The sequence below is a fragment of the Lonchura striata genome, chromosome 12 (assembly GCF_050655825.1).
Source record: "Lonchura striata isolate lonStrDom1 chromosome 12, ASM5065582v1, whole genome shotgun sequence".
In the NCBI taxonomy this organism is placed as follows: domain Eukaryota; kingdom Metazoa; phylum Chordata; class Aves; order Passeriformes; family Estrildidae; genus Lonchura; species Lonchura striata.
The window spans coordinates 3110704-3131359 of NC_140714.1; the positions used below are offsets into that span (position 1 = coordinate 3110704).

Below are 20656 nucleotides of genomic sequence, written 5' to 3' on the forward strand. Positions count from 1 at the left end.
CAGCAGGATCATCTCCTCCATCTCAAGGCTCCCTGTTCTCCTAGCAATGAGTCCTGGAGAGTTTGGAACCCAAATGCAGACATGGGAGTCATTCCTCTTATGGAAATAAAAATCAGGTCTCACCCTTTCCCCCACTGCAGCTGCACAAGCCAGAGTTCACCCAACTTCATATTTGATTTTTTTAAAAGAATTCCAACAGCTCTGATTTATTTATTATAATTCTCCAGCCTTACATTATTTTGAAGTGATTTGTGACATGCTGTTATGTGGGTTCACAGAATTCCTGACCTCTGGATGTACCTGCTTTGGGATGCTTGGTTGAAGGTGTTGACCCATAAATATTATCAAAAGGGTGTCTGGAATTGGTAGGTCACAGGGGAAAAGCCTCAGGCATACAAATTACAACAACAGGAGCCTGAAAATAACAGAGCAAATACTTGATTTTTGACAGGTCACTCTTCTGGGAAAAAAAAAGAATTTCTCAAGTTGATTATTGGTTTAAAATATTCTAAGAAAGGAAGAATTAGTGGGCAGAGCACCGGTCATGTCATCAAGCGTGTATTGCAATTTTAACATTATTGTGTTCATCAGCATTGGTTTAAATGCAAAAGTTTGTGCTGTCAGTGGTTGGGAAGGCATTTAATAATTACTGAAATATAGAAAAATGTATCTGTACAGGGTAATAGATGGAAATATTTAAAGTAGCAGCTGAAGTTGGCTTTTGGCAGTGAGTGGTGAATATGAATAACTACTTTTCAATTTTATTAACACTTGTACAGACTCTCAAACTTTGTGCTAAATATGTAAAATTCTGGGTTACCACAAGTAAAGAATTGTTCCTGCAAGTATTTGGTTTTTAACATCCTTCTCTCCTGTATGTTTGGGAAGTACAATTTGGCACTGAGTGAAGGTTTTGGTTGGAGCCGGGGAGTGAGTTTGGTGTTAAACACAAAATCTGTGTGCAGATAAGAGAAAGCAGATTCCCACAGCAGTTCAGTGTGTGCATGTTTCACTAAGTGATGCAGAAAGAGCAATATAATTCTGATTTAATAACTGCATGAAAAATTAATCTGCTCCAGCAGTGTAACACCTTCACTGCACCAACACCAAAAGTAGTTTCCAGGAACTCTACGTGCCATGAGATTTGGGTCACTGTGTGGGAATTGGTCTTTGCTGTTTGTTGGGTTTTGAGTTGCTGTTGCTTCAGACTTAATAATTTTAAATTGCATCTCATAACTTGCCAGAGCTCACCCTGGGTCAGGGTGGCTCCGTGGGTGGAAAAGTCTCTCCTCCATCCCGAGCTTCCCAAGAAAGGCTCAGCAGTCTCTGTTGTTGGTCTCAAGGCAGTTTATTGCAAGTTATCTCAAAGATTTTCTCCTGGGGCTGCTGTGGTTTGCTCACAGCTCAGGCAGAGGCACACACACACCCTGACATCCTCTCTGACCCCGACTGCTTCTTCTCTCCCACCCAGGGCTGCTGCTGTCTTTTATATGGGACATTACGTGTGACATGGTTACAGTTTTTCCCCAATGCCTATTACCTATATTAAATGGTGATTTTTCTAACTTTTATATGGCACATTATGTGTTACATGTTCACAGTTTTTCCCCAATACCCATTACCTATATTAAATGGTGTTTTTCTACTCTAAACCAATCTGTGAGTGCCAACATCACCAAGAACATGGAGGTGAGGAAGGAGAAAGAGGGAGGACAGGGCAGGCCCAAATCCCAAATCCATCTTAAATCCTCTGACCCCCATGTACAAAACCAAACCCCCTGTACAGCACTCAAAAATTCTTCCCTCTACTTTGTGACTACTTCTACTCTAATATCTAAACTTTTGTGACTTCTTGTTCTTCCTGCAAGGTTGGTAAATCATTCCATGGCTCAAACCCAAAATCACAGCTGTTTGCAGCTGCCTGCCAGGGTCTCAAATGCTTCTGACCTGGGCCTGGAACATCCAAAAATGTCTGAGGGACATTTTGAGTTCTGACAATAACTGATAAAATGGCAAGAGTTTAAAGGGGGTCTGGTAAACATTTCCCAGAAAACTTGGGGAAGCACGCAGAGCTGGTTTTTGGTGAAGTGTTCCCGTGGGTGTGCCGGGATGGATGGAGCTGAGCTGTGCTGCAGAGCTCAAACCTCGGGCAGGACGTGAAGAGGCTCTTGAGTGCTTGATGCACAGAGCTGTGGGAGTGATGGGCTTTAAGCAGAGCAGGATTCCTGAGGACTTTAAGATAAATAATTTTTTTAAGATGATTTTTTTTTCTTGCTACCGTGGTGCTTTTGTTGAGGTGGAATAACTCCCCGTGGTAAAGGCTGAGCTGAAGGTGTTTTGGTGGTGGCAGAGCTGCAGAAGGGAGCTCAGCACACCCTGCTGCTGAGGGATGAAGAGCAGAGCTGTTCTGTGGCACTCGCTGTGCCCATTCAGGCACTACAAATGTTCTCTGCTGTGCTGGGAGAAGGAGGGGCTGAAATCAGTTCTGCAGAGCACAACCACCTGTGTGAGCTGAGCTCCAGGGAGCTTTGGGTCAAGTGCAGAGGATGGATGGGCTGGGAAGGCAGGAGACCATGCCCGAGTGTCCATAAATGATGCCAGGCAGGAGAAGTTGGAATAAAACTCTCCACAGAACAGTTGCTGCTTCTTCCTTATTAAGCTGTTGTAAATTAATTTTGTATAAAATTACGCTTTTTGCTAACGGCAGGTGGAGAGAGCTTTAATCCTGCTGGGGAATGGAGGAGTTTCTGTGGGAATTCCTGGCTGGTTTTGTGCTTGCAGCTGGGTCAGGAGGGCTGGGATGCTGCCAGAGCCCTGCAGGGGCAGGAGGCTGAAGAAGGGCCAGGGGCACCTCACAGGGACTGCCTGGCAAGCAGCTTCCTAATGAGTGCTGCTGCCCTGGAACAGGGATCTAATGAGACCCCAAAGGAGTTGGAGCCATCCCATTTTTCCTTAGAGCACCATTTTAAACTCATCTCAGGAGCAGGGCACAGTGTTCCTTAGCAGGTTTTGTAGCTCTCTTCTTTGTCTTGGTGCTGTGGCTTTTAACGGGTCAATCCTTTTTTATTTACAGCCTTGCAGGTGAAGTGAATGCATTTTTGTTTCTTTCAGAAGTATGCTGCCACTGCTGGCTCCGTGCTGGTCAATATTGCCTCTGTGTTTTGTTTTCCAAAGCCTTTCCAATCTCTCCCATGAATTTACTCTCTAGACCTGCCTGGTGGATGATGTCAAATTGAATTAACTCCTTCCTTCCACTGACAAAAGTCCCCTCTAAATTCTCTTCTTTAAACTGGCACCATCTCTGCTTCAGTGCAAGAAATGACAGATACCAGTTTGATTTTAGCAAATTATTAGTGGTCAGCTGTGGCATTGGACAGTTTAACCTTGTCTGGATATTTGCAGATACCTTTAGTGTTTTGGAGTTGGATTCATCCTAACACAGATCCAAGTGAGCTGGGCTGTGTTGGTATCAAACCAAAATCTGGGGATTACTTGGTGTTGAAGAAAGATTGGCTCAATAAATCAGGTCCAAATGGAGAATTACCACAGGGGTTTAGTTCTCTTTCCTTTGGGTTTTCAAAAGCCTGTGACTGTAGCATTTCTCTAATTGTTTTTCATTGACCATGGAGAGGTAGATGTGGAGCTCCCATGGAAAACTGGAATATTTTCATCGTGGCACTGGTGCCTTTAGCTTGGTCAAGTGAGAGGCAGAGGTTTGATCAGTGATGAGGAAATTCCCAGCTCAGCGTTCCCTCATGGAAACCAGGTGGGTTAGGTCACTTCTCACCACTGCTGATTCCATTTGGAGGGCAATCAGAAATGGATATCACTCCCCTCTCCTGTCAGGACATCACTTGATTTTCTGTGTTGTGCTTTGGGATAAATACAGAAAAATTTAAGTTCTGGGTCTCCACAGCTCTCCTGAGTTCCAGGAAATTCTGAATAATTTAGACTTGATGACTCTACAAATTCCTCCTGCTCAAACTCCAAGTTTAAAATGAACTTGCCAGCCAGCTCTGACAAGTTCCATTTCTATATATATAGAGAGAAATAAAAATTCCACCTTTAGGGAACTGCTGGTTTTTATGTTTGACTCTATATAGTAAAAATTAAGGTCACTGAATAAAATTACTGACTCCTGAACCTTTCCCAAACTTTTTATTTCTTTCAGATGTTCATGTGCATCACTTGCCATATTATATGATCTGAAAGTTCAAAGGTATGGAAGGCTATTTTTAAAGGAAGAAAATGAAGCTGAATTTTTTTACATGGGTGTGCTCCCATCCTACTTAATTTGTTTGGCTGGTAGTTTGTTTGGGTTTGTTTTTTTTTTTTTTTTCCTGGATAACCGGTTGTTTCCATCAAAAAAATGTTTGGAGCAACTAATGAGAATTGACTTTTTCTGAAAGTTGAAGATATTAATAATAAAGAAATGTAATCTGTTAATTTTTCTTGGTTAGTTTTTTTTTTCACCACTTCACAGCTTTGCTTTTTTACTGCCTTGAAATAACTTTGGCTTCTAAAACCAGAGCACTACTAATAATAGGAATCTTTCTGATTTAAAAATAAAGTTCTATTTCCTTTTGCATATTCTGTGGCTATTTCTTTACAAGCCTTTCCAACCACATCAGATGCTGTTTGTCTTTATTCTTCCTGGCCTTTACATACAAAGTGCTGAATTTTGGGGGAGCCAGTTTAAATCTTGTTTCCAGAACCCCCCTCACAGATGATGTGAATCTGCCCCTTTGCTGCTGTAAAAGGAGACATGAAATGACTCTTAATATTAAAAGTAATAATAATTGATACTTTATTAATATTATTATTTTAATGTGGATATTTTAATATTACATTAAAATTTAATTTGTGAAAGGGAACATTTAGAACACAAAATCCAGAGGCAAAGGGCTGGGACCTGAGAAACAGCTGGGATTATGGAGGAGCTGGGAAGGTGACACAAATGCTCAGCATTGTCCTTGGATTTTGGATTCCTGCTTTGGCAGTGGATTTCTTTGATGCAGGTTATTTCTAGCTCAGAAATAACTGGAATATGTATATTACAAAAAGCAACTCACTGCAGCCTTTCTAATACAATGTTTTGGGGATTTTAACATCTTCTTTTTTAGATCATCGGGGTAAGAAAGAAAAGGTTACAGCGCAGCTGAGCTGCTGTGGTGTCCAGTATTTGAATTTTTTTTCTCTTTTTTGGAGCCATTTCCAAGACAGAAGCTTTCTCCAGTGCCAGGCATTGACCAAGGCTCTATGAACAGCCTGATCCCACTGACCTGGCCGGGGGCAGCTCTGCTTTGCAGCCCTTCATGTGTTGGAAATCAGGTGAACCCAGTGGGAAGAAATGCTGATGTCTGACCCCAGTTCAGAGGCTGAATGATTTCTTTATTATAACTATACTATAATACATTAATATACTATTTAAAGGAGATACTAAAACTACAAACCTACTTTTTCTAACTACCAAATCTAACTCACAACTCATGACCCTCTCTGAGAACCCAGCAACCACCCCAGGTAAACAATTCTTCAAACACATTCCACATGGGAAAAACAAGGAGCAGAAATAGAAATTGTTTTCTCTTTCTTCCCTCTGTGCTCCTCTATGAAAATCCTGAAAGACAGAAGAATGTCCCTGCGACATTCATGCACCTCTCTGCAGAGAAAAAAAACTTCTTTGGGCTCCTTTTCTTTAGAGGAAAGCAATGAACTGAGGAGAAACTTCAATAAGTTCATACTTTGGGTGTGCACCTGGGTTTGCATCTTGGCAAAAAACAGGTATTATTGAGCATAAGGATGCATTTATCTGGCTTAAAGCTGGAAATTTCAGCACTCCTAAGTGTGGTGCTTTTAAAATGAAGCAGTGGCGTTCAGGAATAGATCCTAGATTGGCACAAACTCACAGAACACAGGGAAAATGAAGTGTTTAAAGTAATTTAAGTCTTAAAATGTTGGCTGGTAGCTACTGTTCTCTCTTTAGATATTAAAATTTATTAAAATATAATGCAGCCAGAGGTTGAAATGTATTTTTATGATTTTATACCCACATACAAAGCTTTCAATTTTTCCATTTTTTTAGCTTTTACCAAAGCAGTTTTTTTTCTGGCCTGAAATGGATCTATTGCGTTCTGCTTTGCCCAGAAGCACTTGGAGAACAAAACCAAATTAATTTATCTTCTCCATAATTTTTTTCCTTTGCAAGACTGCAAAAAAGCTGACACACAGGAGTGACCTACTTTAATATTGATGCTTCACCTCCTCCCCTCTCCCCTCCTTGCCCTTTGCTCTGGGCAGCTGTAGAATTCCTGGAATTCCAGGGCTGGGATGGGGATGAATATTTTGGGAAGGCTTTGTGGGTGCCCCTTGGAAACACAGGGTGAGGAATGGCCAACTCCAAGTTTACAGCTTCAACAATAAGTTTTTTATATTGTTTGGTTTATTTTATTATTGTTTCAGTTTGCCCCTTTTTTTGTGAGGTTTTGTTTTTATTCTGTTAGTTTGGTTTTTTGGGGTTTTTGGGAGGTTCTTTTTGGGTTTTGGGTTTTTTTTTTAGTTTTTTTTTGTGGATTTGCTTTGCCAAGGAAAGAAAAAAGCAAAATAAAAAACCCAAACAGAAAAGGAGAAAAGTAAAGCCTTGAGCTGCACATCTGCCACAGAATAGGTTTCTTTGTGACTTCACTTTTTATTGGGCTCAAAGAGAATTTTGAGCAACTCTCTGAGGCACAGGGTGTGACCCTCAGGCTGTCCCATGCAGGGCTAAGAGTTGGATTTGGGATTTTTGTGGGTCCCTTCCAGCTCAGGATATTCTGTGAAGAATTAACCTGTTGCCAAAGCACTGTTCTGAGGTTTTTACCATGCAAAGTGAGCAGAATTCATTGTACTCCCATTGCTCCTTTTGGAAACCAATAACATTTTAGTTGTGTATCACCAACATTTTTCCATCTGAGATCTGTCAGAACCTGGGTGAGGCTCCTAAAATTATACCCAGGGAGGTGCCCTGGGGTGGGATATTCCCATTTGAGGTGCCTGGGAATTTCTGCAACACTGCTGTGAGCCTTCCTCTGTGCCAGCTTTGCTGGGGGATCAATACCTTATTTTATATATATATATTTTTTTTTATTATTATTATTTTATAGAAATGTGAGGGCTTGGATTGGCTTATTTTCTGATTTATAAGCATGTGGGAAAACTGAGAAGGCAAGAACTGAAGAAGGCAAGAACTTCAACACTGGATGGAGGATGGCACTGCCAGCTCTGTGTGGATCCCACAGGAGCCAGGGTTGGCAGGATGAGGAAAAAAATAATCTCCTTGTGGCAAAGGGTGATGTGTTGTGGAGGAAAGTAAATTCTCCTAGCTAATCACAGGCTGGGGATGTATCAGAGAGAGAACCCTCTGTTTGAATTATTTTTCTAGGAAGCTTAGCTGGAAATGCAAACACTTGTTCCACAGCAATATTAAACCCTCAATTCTAATGTAAAAAAAAAAAAAAAAAAAAAGGTAGTTCATGTGGAAACATCGAGTTCAGACAGCTCAGATTTGGCTCCTCAGAGTTTGTAGTTGCTTTCTTGACCTTAATATGGCCATGCAGTGATCTGTAGGCCAATTCCAGAAGGAATTATTTAGTCTGGGCTGTGTCCTGCCTGTCTCCCCTTCCTCTGAAGAAAGAGGATGCTGTGGAAGTGACAGCCAGAAAATACATAGGCCAGAGTTGTCTTGCAACTAAAGAAAAATGACTGCTTTAGGAAAAAAATACAAGTGAAATCATGTCATAGCCAGGTTGGTAAACCTCAGCACAGGATTTATCATCTGGCCAGTGACAGAGGTAGAAATTGCAGTAAATTGGTTCATTGCACCTGGTGCAGAAGTCCAGAGAGGAATTAAAAACTAAAAAAGCCACCAGCGAGCTCATCACACTCCAGTACATCAAAAAAGGATGGGTTGGGCATGGCTTTAATGAAATCAGTTACAGGTTTGTGGTGTTGCCAGCAGGGCTGGCACAAGGCAAGTGCAGCACAAGCCGCTCCTCCCAGATGTGTTCAGCTGCTGAACTCTGTGTGGTTGCACCCTTCCTTTAAATCCACTGTATCTCACCAATAAATCAGTGCTGGAGCTTGGTGAGAAGTGGGAACTGCAAAATCAACTGTGCTGTCAGCTCTGCTCCTGCTGGAAAATAAAACTTCCAGCACCTCATGTACATGAAAAGAATGTGGAATATGAATGTACACTTCTGTTGGGGGATTAAGTCCTGGAAAAAAAGAGGAACATTAAAGGATAGGCCAACTTTGTATTTATTTAAAAAGTGCATTATCAAGGAAGCCTGTTCTTAATAACCATCAAGGGATTCAGTCTTATGTGTGTTCTTTTAACAGGTTAAACCTTGCCACCTGAGAGACTCCGACACACAGTTCTTGTGAGACAACCAGAATTACTGAATTCAGGAGACTGAAGATGCTGCTGCTGCTGTGGGAGCAGCTGTTCCTGCTGTCATTTGTTGGCTGCCTTGCAGGTAACAATAATGTCTAATTTCTTTTTTAGAGCTGTGCCTGAGTTCCCAGATTCAAGGTTTCAGCTGCACTTGAGGAGCAGAACCCAGAGGCTTTGAAATGCACAAGTTATGTAGAGTTTAGAAACCAAGCATGCAACAGATGTGTTAAATAATGCAAAATATTAAGAGTGAATGAAAAGAGCCTTTGCTACCAAGGGATGTGCTTTTTAAGCAAGCAGAAGATACTTGGATGCAATAAGGATGCTGTTGGTAGCAGTGCATGGTGGCTGTGCTGATTGAAGAGCTGCAATATGTGTTTGTCTTTACCTGGGCACTCCAGATTCTTGCTGTGGCTGATTGCTGCAGCTTTTCTCAAAACTCTGTTTTGGAGCAGGGTTTATTCCTGAGGAGCAGCCCTGGGTTGTTGCTGAGCTGCTGAATTGGTGCTGAGATTTTCTTTTCTTGCTGTGCCAGGCAACTCTCAGGGTTTGGGGCTGGTGCTGCTGCTGAGGTCTCATCTCTGCTGCCACATCAGCTCTGCAGGGTCATTTTTCTGTCCCTTATGGAGCTCAGTCCCTGCTCAGCAGCACAAGGTTCTCCGTGGTGAGCCCTCTGCTCAGCTTCTTCTGATGCCAGGGGTGTGAGGGCAGAGGAGCAGCTCCTGCCCTGTCCTTGGGCTGGGCTCTGGTGGATTCTGTGCCCCCCTGGCTGTGCCAGGCGTGCCAAGAGCTGGGCAGTGCCTGATCCCCCGGTGCATCCTCATCAGGAAGGTCACCACAGCTCTGGGGAGCAGCTCCTGCACTTCATGTACCCTGAAAATGGAGAGGTTTGTCCCCCAGCTCTGCTGTGCATAGATCATTTTGCTTTCCAAGAACTCCAGGGGAAATGGGGGGAAATGCTGTGGCTGCCCTGGGCATCCCCTGGCTGGGATCTCTCCTGATCCTGTGCTGTGCCAGCCTCTCCTTCCATCCCTGTCCTGCCCTGAGCACTGCTTGTGTCCTGGCTGTGCTCAGCAGGGCTGGAGTCCTGGATTTACCTTCTCATGGAGGCTCAGAGGGCCAAGATTTGTTTTTGGCTTAGTCAAAAACTTCAAAGAAAGAGAAGTGACATGGTTAAACCAGTGTCCATCCTCCCAGCCCTTCTCTGCACCTATTTCAGGTCACTCCCTGCAGCTGGGTACTTGCCAAATGTCAGTTTAGTGGCTATGGGGAGTTGATTGGAGAATCAGGAAGAAACCAAGTAAAAAAAGCTGCTTTTCCTATTTCCAAAAGGCAGCTGGCACACTTGGGAGCCTGGAGCACCCATCAGGGATGCACATCCCAGGTTTAATGTTGGGTTGCTGTCACTGAGGAGGTTGTGTGGAGTCAGCACCTGCAGAGACAAGAGTTGAGCCAGATGGAATTTGAGGAGCTGAGCATTTCCAGCTGCCTGACCCATCTCCCTCAAAACTCTGCAGAAGGGCTCAGTCCTGACATAAAAATCTGTTCTTTGGGCATGTGTTCCATGCTAACATGACCTGTTTGCTTCAATTGCATGAATCTCTCCAGTGGACCTTTGGAGCAGCAGGCTGCTAAAATCCACTTGGGAATCCTGGAGCTGAATTGATTTCAAATCAGATTTTAGTAAGAGCACACTGTAAATGTGGAAACAAGTTATCAAACACTTTGCAGAATGTTAATTTAGCCTCTTACTAAGACAGATAAGCAGGTATTCTGTCTGCCCATAGAGAATCATTCTTTTTTTGCTTTGCCTATAAGCAAAAAGATAGTTGTTGAAAGAGCTGTGTGCAGTTCAGCGTTGTGAAAGAACATCACAGCTGCAGAAAAGGAGATGATGCTGATCTTGGCTTATGAACCCTGACATTGTCTGTCTTTGCAGATCATGTATTTCAAGCTAAGCCCCTTATTGCAGTGTCCTATACTGAATTGCTTTTCCTTTATCTGTTGTGAATCTTCATAGTTCATCAAAGAGAATGTGAGAGGATGTAATGAAAAAAAAAAGTGGCCCTTGGGTTTTTGTTTATTGAAGTATGATTATATCTGTATGACTTATGATCCCGTGGGTTTTTTTGTCCACTTACCTTGGGGAGCAAAAAGGTGGTTACTGAGTCTTAAATACATATATATATATATGTATATATATATATATATATATATATATGTATATGTGGGGTTCCCAAATGTCTGCCTTGTTAGGAGAGGCATTTCAAAACACACACTTTAGCATTATTGTCCTTAAATTACTCTGAAGACCAACTTCAAAGATAAAAATTAGTAAAATATGCAGAACAACATCAGCAGTGAAAGTGCCAAACTAAGCAGTGGTGAAGTCATGAATTAATTCCAGGTGTAACTTCTTGCAACTTCTGATTCTTGTAAGGCCTTCACCCCTCCAGAGTGTGCTGATTGCACTTGGTCCTTTGGGGAACTGGGGTAGAATTCCTGTTTGGAAGTGTGAGGAGCAGTTTGGTGAGCAGTGTCATGAATTTGTGATCCGCTATCACACGAGTGTGTAAAAACTTCCCTGCAGTTTGTGAGGCAACTGCATTTTCTGATGGGTTTTGTGAATTTTTTTTTGGTTTTTTTTCAAATTCTGATGAATTTTGGGTTGGTTTTCGTGCTCCTGGAGAGGAGGGGAAGGCAGGGAGGGCAGTGCTGGGGCTGCAGAGCACAGGCACTGCTTTCCTCACTCCTCACTCTGCTCTGCTGTTCTCCCCTGCCCAAACCAGCTGCTCCCTCCTCCCCAGAAAAGGATGTTCTTAAAGCTCCTCCTGAGATTTAACAGGAAAAACAACTTCTGAAGGGTGGTTGAAGGGGAAGGAAAGCTGTGAATAAAGAGGGAGTTCAAAGAAATGGAACAAGGAGGACTCTGTGTGTAAATGCATACAATTTTTCTCCTTCAGGAGATGAAGGGGCATGTTTCAACCATGGTATCCAGGGTGAGACCTGGAGACTCCACTTGGATTAACTTTAGTCTCCTGAAATTCTGACTCCTTGCCATCGCAGTGTATCCTAACACTGGCCTTGCTGCACTTTATTTAAATAGAGAAAAACAAAAATAATTATATTTTTTCTTCCAGCCATTGCAAGCCTCGGCAGAAAAACAAACAAACAAAACCACAAATCCACAAAAAAAAAACCCAGCCAATGCACTCCTGTCATATATAGAAATTATTTGGACATTGAAGCCTGATTTCTGTTGTGTCACTTTATACTAAAATTTGCCAATAGGCAGGTTTTACTTTTAATTCCTTATTCAGCAGTCCATTTGAGTTTAAAACCAGATCATATTCTTTATATTTCTTTATGTCAATTCAGGTGTTTTTATTGCTTTCATTTTCATTTTCTCATTTCGTTTTCTCAGGCTAATACAGAAATAAACTGCTAAGCCCTCAGGCACAGCAATGTCATGTATTGGATCCCACTTCTCTTCTTGAGTATCAAGTTTAGGAGACTTATGAAATTGGAAAGCATGATTCCTTCTTTATTTTCCAAAGAGCATGAAAACAAACCTTCTGTGTTCTTACCGCTCTGATGTTGTGATTAAATCATGCCACAAGCAGAGCAGAAATATCCCCTTCAGATTTAGTCTTTGCTGGGGAGTTTCTTTATGGGTAAAAGCCCGTTTGTAAGAAAAAAAAAATTAAATAGTATCATTTACTACTCTTGTTCAAATTCAGTTTTCATTAAGAGTTACAGCCTTCAGACAGAGCCAGCCTGGTTTTTGATGCATAATGCTTTTGCATATTAATAATAATCTCCTTTTTGTGCATTTTGCACATCCAGCCATCATGTTCAAGTGGAGCTATGCCAGTAGTGACTGTCAGAATTGTTTAGCTGGGATGGCTTGTGCAGCACTACCAGCATTCAGGGCACTGCCAGAAAGTTTGGGTTCAGTTAGTTACAAAATGAGGAGCCAGTCTTGAGAGTTGTGCTTTTTGCTAGAGTGTTTGAGGAGCAAAAAGGTGATTTAGTGAGCAATAAAAAATATATATATTAAAAATTATAATATTTTATATATAAATATTAAAAATTATATATAAATAAATATTTTATATCTATAAATATATTTTATACATAAATATATTTTACATATAAATATTTGTACTTATAAATATATTTAACATATAAATATATTTTATATAAAAATATATTTGCACATATAAATAGATTTTATATATAAATATATTTTTATATTTCATAAATATTTGTATATATAAAATACATATATTTAAAATTTCTACTTTGTTCAAGATTTCAAAACACACACTTTCCCATTATTATCTTTAAATTACTCCGAAGAGCAACTTCAAAGATAAAAATGAGTGAAATATGCAGAACAAGACAAACAGTGAAAGTGCCATGGTGAAGTCATGAATTAATTCTGGGTGTAACTTCTTGCAGGTTTTGATTCCTGTAGGTCCTTCACCCCTTGCTGTGGCCCAGGGTAAATCTCACCTTCCTCTGCAGCTCCTTTATTTAATCCATTCATTTAATCCATTCACCTGCAATCAGGTGAGGGGAAAAGAGCATCTCCTTCATGAGCATCTGGGTTTTTTGGTCAGCTAAATATTAACTTGGAGCTGGATATAAATTGAAATCCAAAGCCCATGGAAGCACCTTTGTTGACATCCCAGCCTTTCTCCAAGTTCATGGATTTCCAGGAGTCTGGGTTTCCATGGTGGGCGTGCACTTACCAGTCACAATATTGAATTCCATAAGTGCAGAAGATGCTGTTCCATTCAAATTCTTTTTGAAGAGAGACCTTTAACAGCTTTTGGAGAGTCTCCTTGGTCTCTGCTTTCTCTTTCGAGCTGAAGTGTGGGAATCCAGGAGTTCCCTCTGGCTGCCCTGGGACCCTGGCAGGGCTCAGGAACCCCCTGGACAGAGCCCCCAGAGACACTGGCTGTGATCTCTGGCCATGGAAATAAGTTTTCAATCTTACAGGATGAATTACCAGCTCTGAGTGTTTGATATCAGTAATAATTAAGTGTGGCACAGGTGCAAAAGTAAAATTTTAGGATTCTAGATAAGGGGTCCAAAGGGGACAAGCTGGAGGAAATTGGGTGTGCCTTGTCCTTTTTCTCTTTCTTCATGCCCTCCATGTCTCACTGTGGTGTTGGCATTTTTCTGTTGGTTCAGGCTGGGGACACACTGTCCAACGTAGGTGACAGATATTGGCACGTTCTTGTAAATGCAGCCCAGGGAGTTTCTGGTATTTAATGTTTGTCACATCCCACTGAGGGCAGAGCCCCACACGCTGCCCTGCAGGACAGAGCTGGGCAGGGCAGCAGAACATGTGAGAGATAAACAGAATAAACAACCTGGAAACCAGCACAGACCAATTATGGCTTCTGCTTTGGCAGGGGACTGACAGACAGAGACTTTCCACAATCTCAGAATCATCAATACCTCAGATTCCGACACTGAGAAAAGCCTTTTGAAAAGCAGCTCCCTCGTGCTGCAGATACTGTCTAACCTTAAAGCTGAATCCTCACCTCCAGACAATCAGTGCTTCATTTTAACGAGACAAATGCTGCCTTTATCTTCATTAATTAAGCTCACTGCAGATTTGATGACATTTAAATGGAGAAATTTTGACTGGTGGCAATTCTGATTTTCACATAAATTACCAAGAAGGAATTTCCAAGCCGTTTATCCCGCAATAAAATTTTGTTACTGCACATACTACTGAGCATGAAGGCTGTACATTTGTACTTCCACAGTTCTTCTGCCTGCTGCAGTTTGAAGTGCACTACAATAGAGCAAATAATTCCAATATATTTATTGTAAAAGGTTCTGGAGCTCGGTCACACTGAATGGTAACCCCTCCTGGAATGCTTGCTCCAATCCACAAATAAATATTGATTTAGTGGGAATTATGGTAAATCCCAATGCCTTAGGGCTTCTGTTTGCTGAATTTTTTTGGTAGCTAGATCATTGCCTGGTATTTTGGTTATGGCTGCCTATTTGCTGTGTGACTTCAGCCTTTTTTTCCCAGACACCTTGGAGAAAGTGACTTTTGAAGATTCCCAGCTTGCCTGCCTTGTGACAAGGACAGCACAGGAGCCTCTCCATGGGTGTTTTTTGGGTTTTAGTGTGGAATAACACAGTCAAGAGTTTCAGGAGTGAGGTCCTGAAAGTTGTTGGAAAACTCTCAGCTTCCAGCCCTTTACTTGGGAATCTCAGGACACTGTGGAGTTAAAAAAATCAGATTAAAGAGGCTGTGACTGACAGTTGCAAAACAGGGGAGGTACACTGGGTTGAAATCTAAAGCTGAATAATTTGGCAGATGTTCAGCAAAACAGCAGAACTGACAATAATTCAGTTTGTATTTAAAAAAAGCTCTTCAGCAGAAACTGTTCTGATTTTTCTTGTTGTTCTTAATGATGATGTTCAAAATGAATGCTTTAGCTTTTTAATTTTTGCTGATTTTAAATACGTGGCTGCCAGTGCCTTGGACAAAAGCTTTATTTGTGCCATAATTAACCTCTCATTTTTTTGTGTAATAACAAATGTGTTAATAGTAGCCTTTAGCTCCTCCAATACAGGATGTACATATCAGCAGTGAGATTTCAGGGATCAGTAGTTATCAGGGATTAAAACACAATTTACACACTGTTTTTTCAGTAACAAAATAACACAATATTGTAAAGTATTAAGCTTAACCCCAACCATATTTTTACTAAACGTGTTTGAAAACCTAAGCGAATAAAAGCTCATTTATATTCCTGTCTGATTAGCACAATCAGAACTTATTGATGCTAAAATGAGCCAGATTTCCATAACTATAAACAGAATATTAAAATACAGTTGACTAGCAGAGTTGTGATGCTTTTCCCCTCCTTGGATGGAACATGGAGTTACGACTTTCTTGGTGAATTTTAGGGTCTTTCAAGAAAATCAAAGGCATTTCAAAGCCAGGCCTTTGGGCAGGGAAGCAGAACATTTTCCAGGGAAATGTTTGGAATAGAAAGCAGAAGATGATGTGTAGGTAAATGTGTTTATGCTTGGCTGTTCTTTATTTCTGCACAGTTGGGGGTCAGATGTTCAGGAACATTTCAAGGTAGGAACCAGTCCTTTTTGAAGCAGCCACCACAAGTTTTTGTAGTATTTTACTCAATAGGTGGGACCAGAAAACCTTAGTGATGAAGGGGAGGGACAGAGTGACTGTGTGCAGTGATATAAATTAGGGAATTCCATACTGAAGCCAACTGGGTGTTTCCCTGTGGTGTAAAATGAGAATGACAGAATGGTTTGGGTTGGAAGAGACCTAAAGATGATGCAGTTCCACCTCCTTTCACAGGCAGGGACACAGAAATATGGAATAATAGCACAATGCAAGCAGCTTTGAGGGGACCTGGGTTTGATTGTGCTGCCTGTGAGCTTGTGCAGTGTCAGAACCCAAAATGTCCCTCAGACATTTTTGGATGTTCTGGGTCCAGGTCAGAAGCATTTGAGACCCTGGCATGCAGCAAGAAGCAAAGGACTGCAAAGAGAAGTGTGGCATTCCCTTGCCTTTGGCAGTTGTTGTGCAATGAGCACTTGAAAATGGTTTAAACCTGAATTAAAAACAGCTTCATTTGCATAGTCAAGGGTAATTAGTGTGTATTTTATCCTCGTACAGCTATTTATAACTCTGAAAGCAATAAAGAAAATCCTCAGGTAGTTTGATGTTTGCTTCAGTTAAAGATTCTCCTGTAGCTCAGGGGTGGCACATAAAGATCTCACTGTTGGTAAACACCTGAGTGGCAAATTTTGATACTGGAGATGGTGGGCATAGTTAAGGTGCAAATAAGAGTTCCTCTCCTAAAGCTCTGCTGCATGTCCAGGAAAAGCTTTTAGCTTGGTTATTCCAGATTATTTCCAGAATTGATGTTGTCAGAGATCACACCCTGGCAGGGACTTTATGAATTGGGTATTTTAAGGTTTCATCCCATTATTTCTCATTTTTAGGGTTGTTTTTTTTTTTTTTTTTTGTGTAAGGAGATCACCTGGCCCTGGGTTTATCAAGTCAGGGCAGCTCTGGGGTTGTGGAATGGGAGGAAAGACATTTTCCCTGCGCTCTTCAAAATGAGAAGAGACATTTATCCCATATCAACAACTTGAAAATAGGACAGATTCATTCCTTGCCACGATGTTTTGTGCTGGCTGGGAGACGATTCCAGCAAGCACTGATAAGAGACAGTGTTTTCTGAGATAAACTACTGACAGTAATGGTGCCTTGGCTTTTAGGGGAGAGGGGGTGTGTGACAGTTCTTTCTGCCTTCAGACTTCACAAGAATTGCCTTAGATTGCAGCTGTAGAAAAACCCAAAATCTGAATTTGCTTGCTAGCCTATGTAAAATTTTATTGTAGACCACAGACTGTAGTTAAAAGTGAGACAACTACATGGCTGAATCTATTTTTATATACATAATTTATAGACAAAACCTAAAGATTCATCTCCAATTTCACATCTACATCCATAGCATTGATGCAGAGGGGACGTATTTCAGCTTTTGCAAGAGTTTGCCTAGTGAGTGACAGTAGTGAGCAACATATTGGAAAATATTACTTCTAATTCATTTTTTAAAGTTTTTTGAATCTTAACGTGAAATATTGTGTTCTATAAAGAGATTCTGACGAGAAAATGAAATTACATAAAAGCATAGAGGAAATGAGGGAGAAAAAGCAGTTGTTTCAGATCATAACCTCATTGGTTGGGGTGACAGTTTCAATTCCATCTGAGTTCTCTCCAGTTCTCATCCTTTTTATGTTGGATTAAGTAACAGTTTTTGTCTTCTTATTCCCATAGCAACCTTATCTCTCTTTATTTTTTTTGATGTAAATCTGCTTGTCTCTTACTATCTTTCAAAGCTTGTGCATGAATAGCTTGTGAAGGAGAGGAGTGTGGCAAGGAGAGAGCAGAGACTTTTCTGGCACAGAAAAATAAGGGAAAGAATATTTTGGAGCAAAAAACAGAGAGCTTAAAAAATACTTTTTTTTTTCCTCCCAAAGCTATTGCTCATCATCATTTTCCCATGTGGTTTTTTCATGAAGGCTAAAGCTTTAGTGCTGTTTTAGGATGTTGTGTGAGCTTAACTCCTCCAAAACGTTTAGGCCAGCCCACGTGCTCAGCCAGAAATACAGATTTAATCCTCTGTAGCGTTATGGTTTTTATAACTTGGGAAGAGTGGCACTCTGAGCAAAGGTAAACCTTGCTTTGCCACGACTTTTGCTCCTCATGGAATGTGGAATCTCTTAGGGGAAGGTTGAATTTTGGGCAGGACCCCCAGCTTTGTGTCCAGCCTGGGGAAAATCCTGGTGTTGGAATGCTCAGAGTGCCAGGGATGAGGCTCCAGATCACAGCACAAACTCTGTTCCTCCAAAAGGATGTTCCTCCAAAAGGGTGTTCCTCCAAAAGGATGTTCCTCCAAAAGGGTGTTCCTCCAAAAGGCTGCACATCCTCACTCAGGGGCTGTTGCTGTCGGACACAAAATGAGTATATAAGCTTGGTATGTTCAAAAGAGAAAGTTCAAAGAGAAAAAGACTCTGTTTTAGTTAAACATCTGGTATTTATAGAATTCCAAAGGTGACCATGGATTGGAGGATGGAATTACCACCTCTCCAACCACACTGGTCCAAATATTAATCAATCATTCTAATTACAGAGAAATATGTGAACTATTCTATTTATACATGAAATTGTGTGGGAACTCTGCCTCTTAAATATGTAAGCATTATCAGAAGGCTAAAGAAATTCTATGGGAACTTTAAAACTTTTAAAAGAACTATAAAAGAAATAATGCTTTTAAAAATCAGGGCACCAAGGGGCAGCTGCCAGTCGGCTTCAGGCATTAAATGAAGTTGAAAATCACAGCTGTTGCTTTGTCTCCCTACATCTTTTTCTCCTATTAAATACTTCCCTTGATTGGATTTGCTTAATATAAGATGTGTCTGAAGTGCAAGGGAGACAATGGACACAAATATGATTTTACATTTTTACACTTTATGCCTAAATTCTGAAATCTTTTTAACAGGAGCCTTTTGACATGCTGACTTCATTTCTCATTTATTTTATAAATATAAACATTTATAAAATGTTTATAAATAACTAAAAATTTTGACATTTCCTGTGCAGCTCCCCTCACCTAGTAAAGCTCTAACTCAGAAATACTTTAATTCTTTTGTGTGCATGTGCTTGGTTTCTTTGTTTAAGAAAAGCAGTGACATTGCTTGGGATTATGCATTGCAGGACTGTTCTTAAAACTTTGAAATATAGGTTATTTGGGAAAACAGAGCTTATCTTCACTAAAAAAAACCAAAACAATCCTTGCTAGGGAAAGTATTACAGCTTTTGATTTGTCAGAATTACCCTAGTGGGTCTTGTTAGCCCATTTAACATGCTCCTGATAATATTAAGATAATACTTAAAAATATTTATGTTTTACATTAGTACCCCATTAGGGGCCTGATCTGAAGCCCATTGAAGTTAATAGAAACGTTCAGTAGGAACTGAATGCTTTGATCTTTCAACTGTAGTTCCTGCAAGTTTAAAAAAAAAAAATCAAACATGAAAATTGTTCCAGTCAACAGAAACAGGGCTGTGCTGTGTCCTACCCCACCCTTCATGGCTCACATTGGACTTGGAGCCTCCTCAAACTGAAATAAAGATTTAGAATATCAATTTGGAACGTGTTTTACAGCACCAAGCTGTGATGTAGGAAAAAGGGTGTTGCTAAAAGGATAAGGAGCTGAAATAAGGGAAGGCTTGGCTGGGTGGCCGAGAGAGTTTGACTTCATTAAGTAGATGTTGGGGTTTTTTTGTTTGTGTTGTTTGGTGGGTTTTTTTTGTTTGTTTTTTTGTTTTTTGTTTTTTGTTTTTTGGTTTTTTTTATATATAGAGTGCCCTGGCATGGTTTTAGACAATATTATCTTATTGAAGGTGTTCTTCAAATAATGTAGAGGAGATGTCCTTTTCTTTTGAGGTCACTTGGAAGACGTGCAGAGGGGGATTTAGGGAAGTGGTTTAGTGGGACTTGGCAGTGCTGGGGAATGGTTGGACTCAAGGCTCTTGGAGATCTTTCCCAGCCTAAATGATGCTATCATTCCATAACAAGCACAGTATCTTGTGATGTACAAAATTACTCTGACATTCAGTGAATTTATAAGAAATACACAGCAGAGTTTGACTGAATTAACCCCTGGCTGCAGCCCAATAAATGTGGACAGACTGCAAATAACAATTTCAGTGCCTTCACTGGGTATCACCTTACCTTAAAGATACTTTTTCAGAGCTCCAGTTTGCTGCCAGCCTGCATATTTTGCTTTCTGATGTTCATTACAAAGCAAAGTAGGCATCTTAAAACCGAAGCAGTGGAAGTTAGAGAGCTGCTCCTATTACACTGCATTCATTACTTGTGTCTTTATTCTTGTATTGATTATGTATTTATGTCTTGTTTCTCATCCACTCTGGCACTGAGTAGTTACAGAGAGCACGGGCTGGGACTTGTGGAGAGTCTCATTTAATAACCAAGGAAATTCTCTGTACTTATGAGAAGAGATGCAGTACCTGATTTTATTTTCCTGTTATTGCCTTTCTCAGCCCTGTACAGCGAGACATCTTCTCTCTCTTTTTTTTTTTTTTTATGAAACTGTATTTTTTCAGCCCATGACTTTTTATTCAGTTGTAGTTAAGGATGTATTTCTGAGGATTACATCACCCTGCAAGGAGCAGTGTGGCTTTGGCTGGGGATCAGGCTGCACATGGAGCATCTGCCATGGAACAATTCTGCTCAGATACCAGCAAAAAGATTTGAGGTCCCCCCTGTCTTTTGGGGGTTTGCTCCTTATTTACATGTCTCAATCTATTAAACTCTCCTCAGCAACACTGGGATTGTATTTGTTTCTCTAAATGGAATAGCAGAACTCAGCTATTTCTCAGGAGTTGTTTTTTTTTTCCGACTTCTGCAGCCTCTGTTGTTGAATGGTCTGATGCTGAATTTATTAATCTTATGCTGTTGCTTGCTCAGGTGTAATCCCTTGTTCAGCCACATTTATTCATCCACTGAAGGATGTGCACATTGGTCCATCATGGCATATTAAAGGTTTGCCTCCTCCTGGCACAGCTGTCATCTCTTTGACCCCGCAGTAAACTAACAGTCTTCCACATAATTTTGCTTT

At 40.8% G+C, this 20656-nt stretch overlaps 1 protein-coding gene across 5 annotated transcripts in view; it reads left to right on the forward strand.

Annotated features, from left to right (window-relative positions):
- LOC110475079 (contactin-3) overlaps positions 1-20656 on the forward strand; it is a 103688-nt gene that overhangs the window by 16677 nt on the left and 66355 nt on the right. For 4 of the 5 annotated variants that reach the window (XM_077786187.2, XM_021538960.4, XM_085590292.1 and 1 more), the window contains one exon: positions 8377-8513. In XM_077786187.2, the coding sequence (XP_077642313.2) occupies positions 8456-8513 (58 nt within the window). In that variant the 5' untranslated portion in view covers positions 8377-8455. Of the gene's footprint in view, positions 1-4171; positions 4220-8376; positions 8514-20656 lie in introns of all 5 variants that reach the window. The other variant, XM_085590291.1, reaches the window with a different exon arrangement.